The following is an 11,708-nucleotide window of genomic DNA, read 5'->3' as shown; positions in this document are numbered from 1 at the left end:
CACTGCCCTGGATGATAACGTGCACGTTTTTAGAGGTGAGTGACAAATTGGGGATCAGATATTGGTGTAAAATCTGAAAAGGTGTATGTGAAACAAAGCAAACAAAGCAGAACGAAAACAAGAACACCCCACCCCCCAATCATAATTGCATGCTTTCTGGTTCTAACTTTCTTTTATTCACTGACCAGGTTTATGTTATTACATTTGATATTTTTGTCATTGGAAAATGAAATGAGACATTAAACTTTTTTTTAAAAAATATAGAATTTAGGTTTCAGTCGACATTAAAAAAAAAGATAAAATCTTTTTAAAATCTTTGATAATTAGGAAATTTTAGACATTCGTTTGACAATGTGAACTTCAAATTTGGGAAAGATTAGCTTTGTGATTGATTGTAAGCTATTTAACATATTTGCAAGTCTCATTACAGAACGCAAATATTTTGAATGGGTTTGAGAATTTACTAATGTAACATTAATTAACAGTAATTAACATAATTAACATAACAATCTGGATTATCAAAATAGAAAATATGTAAGTGTATGCTTTAAGAGTGTGAAATGGCAATCATTATTTAATTTGTAGACATTTATTATAGGAAAGAGATAAAATCTCAATTTCAAATTGAATAATTCCAGATGACATCACACCACCTTTTGTAACTGTTTGTTATTTTATGTTGCATTCTACCAGACAGACTTTAAGCGGGAACACTGTAGGCACTATGTTGTTGTTGTTATCCTTGATGTATTTGATGTTCACTTATTAGCCAGAACTGGTGTCATTTGACTGAAATGCAAAACATCAATAATGAAAAAAAAAAACCCAAAAAGCAGCTTGATTCAAATATAAGGATTTGCATGACTGAATGCTTATTTTTTTACCCATTCCACTCATTCTTAGTTGATGGCTCTTCTGACGATGGGGACGCTATCGTCACTACATTGTTCTCAGATCCAGAGTATGTTGCTAAACACTGTCTGGGGTCAGCAAGCTCCCTCAATTTCTGTCGTCTTATGGTTCAAATGGTGCACTGTTTCCATTCCTATTTGAAGGTAAACCACGTTGTCGATCGTGTTGAACTCAACTTTGAAAATGTTTGATATTTAATGATAGTATTATAAAGAGATTCCTATTGTATTTGATGAGAAGGAAAGTATTTCTCAAAATCTGCAAGAGATTTGGATTGTTGTATGGGGTGAAAGAGCAACTATTATTACAGTACTTTGACATTAATATTTTTGTTTTCAAATTTGGTATTTATTTAACCGACACTTCAAAATTAACAGCAAGGAATTTAATTAATTCATTTTCAAAACTGCTAATTATTACAAAAACAACTAATTATTAACATAGACAAAGCAACAACTACAACAAAAAAGAAAACCCCAATAAAAACAACAGGCAAACAAAAAAAATCAATCGAACAATGAATAACAAATTGGAAAAGCGAAAAAGTTAGTTAGATTCATACATACCTTTAGAATGTTATTGGCATTGAGATCTTGCTTTTGCAAAATTCTGCATTACTAATTCTCAGTTATGCCCTGAAGTTGACAAAGAAGTGGAGCTCATTCTGCCCACTGGTGGTTGTGGAAACGTTACAGGTGGGAATCCATATCATTTGTCTTGATGTTGTTGCTGTCGGTAAAGTAGTAGAAGTGGTATTAGTAGTAGTAGTGGTAGTAATAGTAGTAGTAGTAGCAGTAGTAGTAGTATTAGTTAGTAGTAGTAGTAGTAGTAGTAGTAGTAGTAGTAGTAGTAGTAGTAGTAGTAGTAATAGTAGCAGCAGAAGCAGCAGCAGCAGTAGTAGTAGCAGTAGTAGTAGTAGTAGTAGTAGTAGTAGTAGTAGTAGTAGTAGTAGTAGTAGTAGTAGTAGTAGTAGTAGTAGTAGTAGTAGTAGTAGTAGTAGTAGTAGTAGAAGTAGAAATAGTGGTAGTAACAGCAGTGGTACTACTGGTAGTAACAGTAGTAGTAGTAGTAGTAGTAGTAGTAGTAGTAGTAGTAGTAGTAGTTTTTGTAGTAGTAGTAGTAGTAGTAACTATAATAATAGTAGTAGTAGTAGTAGTAATAATTGTATTGGTAGCAGTAGTAGTAGTAGTAGTAGTAGTAGTAGTAGTAGTAGTAGTAGCACTAGTAGTAGCACTAGTAGTAGCAGTAATAGTAGCAGTAATAGTAGCAGTAATAGTAGTAGTAGTAGTAGTAGTAGTAGTAGTAATAATTGTATTGGTAGCACTGCTATTAGTAAGAGTAGTAGCAGTAGTAGTAGTAATAGTAGTAATTGTAGTGGTAGCACTACTATTAGTAATAGTAGTAGTAGTAGTAGTAGTAGTAGTAGTAATAGTAGTAGTAGTAGTAGTAGTAGTAGTAGTAGTAGTAGTAGTAGTAGTAGTAGTAGTAGTAGTAGTAGTAGTAGTAGTAGTAGTTGTTGTTATTGTTGGAGTTGCATTTCTTGCAGCCGTCGTGGTTACTGCTGCCGCTGTTGTTGATTGTTGTTATTGCTGTTGCTGTTTTTGAACTTTTCCTTTTTAACACCATCTTAAGTCTTAAAGAACGCACGTGATTTCCTTACAGGAATGATTCGATTCTGGCAATTCTGGGATGATGGTGGTAATGGTGACAATGATGGTGATGATGATGATGATGATGATGATGATTTTCATTTTAATGACGTAAGGATAACTGTGAAAAATGAAACTGAATTTCATTTGTTCTTTCTCATTTAGCTGGATCCATAGCAAAGAAAATGGGGTTGCCTGTGAAGTTTACTTGTGCTGTGAACCACAACAACATTTTGTCTCGGTTTATGGAGACAGGCAAGTGTGATATTGGAGAGGTAGAATGCACCATATCACCAGCCATGGATATTCAGGTAAGCATTATATGTTCTTTGGCACGGCCTCATTAATATACCTAATCTGATGTTATTGTTGTTGCTCTTTCATCATCATCATCATCATCATCATCATCATCATCACCATCATCATCATCATCATCATCATCATCATCATCATCCTCCTCCTCCTCCTCCTCCTCCTCCTCCTCATCATCATCATCATCATCATCATCATCATCATCATCTTCGTACCCTTTGATATGCCATATATGCAGTAAATAGACTAAAAGTTGAAAAATATACTATCAAGTAAAGTTACTTTATATTTTTACCCCCCCCCCCCCCCCCCCCCCATAGTTTCCCTACAACATGGAGAGAATATGGAGCATGTGTAGCGATTATGACATGGAGGAAATCAAAAGGATCATGAATGATGTGAAAAATCGTCAGAAAGTTAATATCTCCTCAAAAATAATGGGAAATGTGAGATAACATTTTTAAGAAATAATTTTTAATATAATTGACATATTATTTACTACTTATTTTTAATGTATGTTTTAAGAGTGGTCCTTTAGAGCCAAAGGGGTTGTGAAGCTAGAAGTTATCCCAGTTTCTGTAATGTTAAACAAACAGTTACTAATGCTTTTTACCCTTTGGATAGGACACATGTACTTAACGGCAGATCTAACAGACCCGACCAGCGAATCACTGTACTGTATTTTATAAAATGGAAATATGGTTCCATAATAATACGGTCTGCTGTCAAAATGAATTAAACATTATCTTTATGTTTTTATAATTTTGCAGCGCTTGTGACACTTTTATGTCATTTCACCATTAGTAACAAGGATGAAAAAATTCTAGATTACAATTAAAAGCACACAAGAAAAAGCATGACCAAGGGGACTGGTTCAAATAGGGAACAAATGTAGATTCCAAACACAGACGATCAATGCTAATGGTGTATATCTGACTATCACCCCATCAGTCAAGGACTCCGGCCTAAAACTAAGTAATCCCATTCCAAGACAAAGACAAATAGCATCCTGAAAAAGGAGATCATATAGCAAAAGTCATCTCCCAAACCACCATGGGAAGAAAAGAGACCCCACTCAGTAAATAAAACATTGTGAAGTGCATTGATTGTGATAAATTTGTTGAATTGCCCTATATAAATGTTCATATTTTTTTATTTGTTCATGTCATCAAAGTTTGGGCCTTTTTTCCTTCTTGTTCACCTAATTTATCATATGTCTTATCATTATTGAATTTTATAAGGCAATATTTAGTCAAATTAAGTTGCTTTAACAATAAACTTATGTAAATGCTGCTGCTCGAAGCTTGAAGAAATAAATAACAATGTAAAATAAAATAAATAAAATAAAATAGAATTCCCTCTATTCATCCAAAGGGGAAATTTGTCTCTAGGGCTTATTCCAAGGGAAGACTGGAATAACCCATGCATCAGCGCCGCAATTTGAGCTAGGGCGAGGTGACTTGCTCAAGGCTACACAGCGCAGCGGCAGGTGATCGAACTTGGTACCTTTCTGGTAAGAAGCAAAGACCGTACCACTGAGCCATGCTGCCCACAGACTACTAGGAGCAGACCAGACAACAGCCACTTTTTAGTGGCTAATCGCCGCCATCGTATTTAACCCTCTCATGTTCAGATTCTTTATGGGGGAGTAGATAATGAGTTCCCTATATGGCCATGTCAATCATGTAGACATCCTTTGATGATATAAGCCCACCCTTTGATGTCTGCAGTCACCTTTTGATTTTCTACGGTCACTCATGGCTAAACTCCGCCCAGAAGCGATTTCATAGGTCCGTCCATCACCACATTTCAAACTTTTGTTCTCGTGAGTTCTTAAGTTTTTTGATCGAAGGACGATTGGCTATTGAGAATCTTGATCCTTCAACGATTGGTCGTTCTGACAGCTCGCGTGTCATCAGCCGTCAACAATGAACCGAATCATCGTTGAAACACTGGAAGACGCTCATGGCATAGTTGCGTCACAATCACCACGTTGCTGAATATATTATCGAGGCACAGTTGATAGGTAAAAAAGCCAAATTATGTTCTAGTTACATTTGAAACAAACAAAGTATATCACTGATTTCGTCTCATTGAGATATAAAAATCAAGAAAATCGGCCGATAAATAAACAAGTTGCTAAAAAAGCTAATATAACCAAAAGCAATTTTTAAAATAAAATTTATTCATAAAACAGTTGGTCTTCAACCGATTTTTCTGAAATAAGGACCAATGTTCTTCTTTTTTTCAAGCTGATTTCAACAATGTGACTTTCAAATTCCTCAGAATTATATTTTTTACTTTTAGATTTTAGCTTTTAGGCCTACTCAAAAAGGTGTTATATTCTTTGCATAACAATAGCGTAATACATCGACGGTGAGAAGCGTCTTTGTTTCGGCCAGATAGATAGATAGATAGCCTGTGATTGGTCGAAGACTTTGAGACGCTTGATTCACAATTCTACACGAATGGACGGTGGCGGTAGATCAAAGAGGTGTACCAAATTTATTTACCAACTACTTTTCTTAGTGCTAAAATTACAAAGTAATAATTTCGCATCAGAAAAAATAACTCTCAAGTTCCTATCTCTTTATTACAATAAAATTGATACCACGAATGACAAAATCGCCCCACAAATAAGGGAGTTATAAATTATTCATAATATTTTTTAAAGTTTACAAAAATTGTTATCAAAGTCATTTTTCCTCCCCAAAGTCGTAATTTTCCCCCCGATTTTTACCAAAGTGCAACGTCAATTATTTTCACCCGCAAATAATATAGGATTTAAATCGCAATTTCTACAACATTTTATTTTCTATCTATAAAAATCAAAGCTGAAAACATCCTGCACCAGTGACAGGCCTGTCATTTCCTTCACAACGATTGGATTTTACTTACTGAGGCCAGTTTTGGCTACCCCGCCCATGAATATTATGCCGTTGTCGGTTTTTGTCGGGTTGAATCTTATACGTAGAGTCGATTAATGGTGTCGTAAAAGAATTGTGTGAACCGCTGTCATTCCAGGGATGGTAAATTTAATTGGACACATGTCATAAATAATCAGCGTGGGAGGGGCTTAGATAGACATATAGATAGATAGATAGATAGATAGATAGATAGATAGATAGATAGATAGATAGATAGATAGATAGATCCGAGTAAACAAGTCCCTCTCTCTCCTTTGTCTATTTGTCGATGTATGTTTGATTTCTATTGCTACCATTGTTATTAATATAAACCCGATCAATGGAGCCAATTCTAAAATGTACAAGTAAAAGTGTAGTTTAATATGTCTAATTTGGTTTATCATCATAAACCTGGCCTTTTTTTTCCTATTTTCCGTCCACATAACAAGGTTAATCGAGCTCAGTCAAAGTCATTCAAATAGAGATAAAATCGCACAGCATCCCTGGTTGCATAAAAAAGAAAATGGCGGCGCTCGACCTCTCACTAGCCACTTTTGATGACATTTTCCTACCTGTTGTCATATCTAGTCCTGTGTTATCTATGATGCTGCCCTCTCTCTCTCTCTCTCCCCCCCCCCCCCCCCCCCCCCCCCCCCCCCCTTTTTTTTTTTTTGTTTTCAAATAAAAATTTAAAAAATAAATGTGAAATTGTACGTAAGCTTCAATTTAATATACGAAAACAGATAATATGGACGTTTCAGGTTTATAACAAAAAACTAATTAACTCACAAAATGAATGATGTATTAATTTATTGTATTGTTTTTTTTAGTTAAAAAAGAATATCAATGTTTACACGGTATCTGGCAACCAAGGCGTTGAGGTTGCAATGAGACGATGCTGGGAAGAAAACAGTTACAGTATATGTCCTCATACTGCTTGTGGGGTGTCAGCTTACTACGCAGCCATTGATAAGTTGTAAGTATTCATTAATTGTTTCGAAACTGTTTATCAATGAGACAGTTCTACTAGATTGTCCTATTCTCTTTTGAGATATACAATGCATCTCTGCTACAACAAAGTCATTGGGACTGGAGGTCATTTATTGTTATAGCAGGGTTTTGTTGAATTCAACTCGTCCTTCTTAATTTACAATGGGTATAATCTTGTACGTAATAATAATAATAATAATAATAATAATAATAATAATAATAATAATAATAATAATAATAATAATAATAATAATAATAATTAAAAAATGGCATTTATATAGCGTTTTACCCCATTGTCACAGGCTCTAAGTGCTTGATATGAATTAAATTTAACAACAAAATATTATAATGGTATTGCTTGCAACTTATGATGTTAAAAAATAAAATTTTAAGCGAGATTTTAAAGTTGTCACCGAATCTGAGCATCTCACTTGTGATGGGAGAGAGTTCCAAAAATGGCGGGCCGAAAATTGAAAAGATTGTTCACCTATTTTACGCAATGGCTTAGGTTTGACAAGGATTGATTGGTCATTGCTTGACCTCAAGTTTCTATTGGGGACATATATGTTTAGAAGGTCTTTAATATAGGAGGGACTGTTGCTGCTCAAGGATTTGTAGACACAGTACAAATCTTATAGGCAACTCTTTTTTCCACAGGAAGCCAATGTAACTCACGGAGAAGGAGAGTTGCTGATGGGTATTTTTGGCTATTGCATACAATGAGTCTGGCTGCATTATTTTGAGCAACCTGAAATTTACTGATTTTGTCTTTAGCTAAATTCGCCAGGAGGGAATTACAATAGTCCAATTTGGAAAAAACAAGGGAATTAATTAAAAGTTCTGCTAAATGCTTCAGTATTAAACGACGAATTTTGCTTATTTTTTTCATTTCTATGTACATAGTTTGTATGGTTTTATGCACTTGACTTGTCATGGAAAGATCTTTATCAATGATCATGCCAAGGTTTTTTTTTGCTTTATTTGAAAATTCTATTGTACTATTTCCGAAAGTAATATATATGTGATTTATTTGCCTGTTTTAGGATACTCGACCTTCCACACATTAAGATCTCAGTTTTACTATCATTTAATTTTAACTTGTTTTGGTACATCCAAGATTTAACCTCATTAAAACAGCTCGAAATTAATTGTATTAAGAATTGTAAATTACTTAGGGGTACTGAATCATAAATTTGCGTATCACCTGCATAAAAATGATAACTCAGATTGAATCTGAATATCACACCAGAAAGGGGCTGCATACAAACAGTAAAAAGGACAGGGCCAAGAACAGAGCCTTGTGGCACTCCAAAGTTTAGTAAACCTTGCTCTGACAGAACACTATTCACCACGACAGTCTGCCATTGATCCTGTAAATATGATGTAAATCATATGGTGTCAAAAGCAGATGAAAGATCTAGAAGGCATACTACATTAATATGGTTAGCATCAGCGTTACATAACAAGTCATTAAAAATTTTAAGAAGCGCCGTTTCAGTACTGTATTGCTGTTTGTAGGCTGACTGGAAGGTTGTTCCAAACTGTTGTTCTTAAGATGAGATGATAATTGTGTCAGTACTCCTTTCTCCTACAGTTTTGACAAAAAAGGTAAATTTGATACAGGACGATAATTGTTAAATACATTGTGGTCCAGTGATGGTTTCTTCAGAAGTGGTTTGACGAGGGCACTTTTAGAGAACGATGGAACTTCGCCAGTCAGTATGGATGTATTTATGATTGATATAATGGATGGTAATAATGTATCAATGGAGCTGGCCAAAAACTGTGCTGGTAAGGGATCAAGGTCGCAGGATTTAATGGGGGCTTTTGTGATCACCTCTTTTATGAAACTGGATAAAACTGGTCTAAAGGGGTACCACAGAATGTATCTGTATCTAAAGATGGTTCATGCCGATCTAGTTCTGAACGAATGTTATGGATATTGAATTGAAAAAAGTTGACAAATTTGTTTGGCAAGTCTTTTTGATTGGTTGTAGATGGTAATGAAGTGCATCTTTCACGTCCAAGTAAATCGTAAGACCTGATGTCTTCATTTTCAGCAGTCTTTCTGCTTTCTGACACTTTGTTTTAGCTTCTTTAACATCCTACATATACCACGGAGCATACTTCTGGTTGGTGACTGTCCTTATTTGGAATGGCGCATGTTTGTCAAGCGTTTCGATAAGACAACTATTCCACTGGTCTGGAGAAATCATTGAATTTTGAGTAAGTGTTCTAAATCGCCTCTGAAATTGCCCAAATTAATCCCTTTGATGTTTTTGGTTGATATGGTGGTTTGAGATTGAAAGAAATGTGGGAGTGGTCTGAAAAAGGGAGGTAATCAATGATGGCGTTTTTTTGGGACTCTGAATTTTCTACAACTACCCAATCTAAAATGTGACCAACGGAGTTGGTTGGCGCCATTATGATCTGGCACCTGTTGTTCTCTGATAATGACTCACACAATTTAATGGGGTCTATGGCGTTGTCGAAATGAAAATTAAAGTCGACGAGTATGATTGAATGGCCAGGATGCATGTGTTGCAATGTTAACATCTTGTTGATTTCTTTCCTAACATCAGGTAATTTTATTTTGTTTTTCTTTTTTGCTGGCAGTCGGTAGATGAAGTTGATGTTGTATCTTGCATTCTGGAGCGATAGTCTAAGATCAATGGCCTCCATTGTTTTGCGGCGCTGTTCGAGGATTTCCATGTGTTTAGGTAATTTGTTTTATAAAAGACGCCAATGCCACCCACTCGCTGATATTTCCTTGGATACGATCTAAATTGGTATCCAGGGGTGTCATTGCCTTTCCAACTGGGTCGTCTCCAGACGGTGAGAGCCATGTCTCTATTATAAATAGTATATCAAAGTTCTTCTCAGTTAATAAATCATTTAGTTCTTCCGGTTTATTACGACAGAACTTTACATATAAAAGACCAATAACGATGTTGTTGTTGGTCGTGATACTTTTTGTGGTCGATACAGATACAAGTGTTGCTGGTGGACGGGGGTATTAGTAGGGGCGGGGTGGACGACGAGTAGTCACCGTTGGAATGTTGAAGTTGAAGTTGGTAAAAATAATTTGATTATGCCCTCCCCCCACCTCTTCCCCAACAAGTACCACAACTCTCATAAGATTGACCCGGAACACCTTATTGACTGGTTAATCCTGTTCCTTTCAGCAACAGTTCTTATTTTTCTTTAATTCAATGACACTATAGTGTATCACCGTCTATACGGAGACCAGCTGCAGCACCAGCCACTCATCCAGGTTTTTGAGGGGTTTTTTTCTTACCCATATTTTATCACTCAATGAAACAATCACAATCCTTGTCATCCAGTTTTGTCTGAAACAAAAGGTAAGGCATTGTACAAACCTTTGTAACTTTATTCCAGACACGACCAAGACACCACTCTCAGAGCAGTCCTAGCCACTGCCTCACCTCTCAAATTTCCTGAGGCAGCTAAATCGGCAGGTATACCAGTGCTTACTTCAGAAAAGATTGAAAAGATGATGACAGCTCCTACCAAGTACACCGATTTGGAAAAAGGAGAGGATTGGGTTGCTGTCGTGAAAAGCTGTTTGGAAAATATAAGCACAAGAGCAGAGAAGGCAAAGTAATCGGACTCTTAGTGAAACTGATTTTTCTTCTCTACATTGTTAAGTTCTGAAATTACCATTGTCAGCTGTCTTGAAAAATTCGTTCATTTTCTATGCATACTTTCAGTTTGTTGATGGAGTGGAATAAAAACAAAAAATAATACATTAAAATATACATTCAATGCCTCATGTTTATGAAGTCATTAACATTTAATTCTTGTTTTATGAAATTGTTTGCTCCTTTGTAGAAACTATTTCATATTCAAAATGCTATGCAAATGTTGTGCCTGATTTTAAATTGTTCATTATGATGATGAAATGCTTGCGTTTTTCATTTTGATATACAAACAACACAAGTTACATGCCCCGTTATATGTTATTCAATGATTATTGGTTATATCATAAATGTTTACAGATTATAATGTATATTAAAGCTTTTTAAAAAATCTGAAATCATAAATTTTCAATTTTATCTATCTGGATATAATAAGAGACTTTAGGGTTTTCATCCAGAAGGCAGTGACAGTAATGCAACTCAGTGAAGCCCAAGTTGCGTTGCTGTCAATGGTCTCTGGGTATTTATGGTAAAATGTAGTATTGTTGTTCTTTTAAATGCTTTGTAGAATATATTTCAAAACCATCATCATCATTTTATAATCACTTATATTTTAGCCATCTTCTACGTGGTGTCTGATTCCTTGAAGAAAATCACGAAAGGCTTTAAATAATGCTTTATATCTTATTTTTGTGCCATTATTATTGTTTTTGTTCACCATGTCTCAAAAATAAATTCAAATTAGAAAACGTCCTTTTACCAGAATTTGATTTTAAAATTCATAAATAATAAGTATATATATATATATATATATGTGTGTGTGTGTGTGTGCCTTTGTTGTCATGTGGTATGATGCTTGCCTTCGGGGTAGATCCCACGAAGAAGAGGAATACACTCAAATGTTTACAAATCATATGTTAAAAAAATAAAGTAATAACAGTACATAACAGAGATGATTTACACTGAAAAAATATCTCCCAAAACTATAACTATACATTCGACTGTTTCCCTCCCAACCAAGAACTCTGACCAGGGACAGGACAAAATTAAGTAATCAAATTTCAAGACAAAGACAGAAAGCAACTGGAAAACAGATACATGGGGATAAAATACAAAGTACCTCCCTGCCAACTATGGGAGGTTGGGAACCCAGATTTTGGAAGATGATTTGCAAGGAAAAAATATCACTCACAGATAACAACCATCCGTCTTTCACTCAGAAAATTCCCAACTTGAAGCTTGGACTAAATGAAATGGTTTTATTCACGAGAACAAGAATA

General features: G+C 35.2%; 1 protein-coding gene across 5 annotated transcripts in view; it reads left to right on the top strand.

Moving 5' to 3' along the window:
* The window catches only part of LOC144965208 (threonine synthase-like 2), a 46,325-nt gene extending 35,144 nt beyond the window's left edge, over positions 1 to 11,181 (top strand). For all 5 annotated transcript variants that reach the window (XM_078900301.1, XM_078900303.1, XM_078900302.1 and 2 more), the window contains exons 4-10: positions 1 to 35; positions 904 to 1,055; positions 1,541 to 1,607; positions 2,727 to 2,872; positions 3,194 to 3,319; positions 6,610 to 6,755; positions 10,169 to 11,181. The exon at positions 1 to 35 is cut by the window's left edge and continues 118 nt beyond it. In XM_078900301.1, the coding sequence (XP_078756427.1) occupies positions 1 to 35; positions 904 to 1,055; positions 1,541 to 1,607; positions 2,727 to 2,872; positions 3,194 to 3,319; positions 6,610 to 6,755; positions 10,169 to 10,394 (898 nt within the window). In that variant the 3' untranslated portion in view covers positions 10,395 to 11,181. The remainder of the gene's footprint in view (positions 36 to 903; positions 1,056 to 1,540; positions 1,608 to 2,726; positions 2,873 to 3,193; positions 3,320 to 6,609; positions 6,756 to 10,168) is intronic.
* The last annotated feature ends 527 nt before the right edge of the window (positions 11,182 to 11,708 follow it).

This window comes from Berghia stephanieae, chromosome 2, assembly GCF_034508935.2.
Source record: "Berghia stephanieae isolate SIO BIC M18660-M18661 chromosome 2, UCSD_Bste_1.3, whole genome shotgun sequence".
NCBI lineage: Eukaryota > Metazoa > Mollusca > Gastropoda > Nudibranchia > Aeolidiidae > Berghia > Berghia stephanieae.
This window is presented reverse-complemented; position numbering and strand designations above follow the sequence as displayed.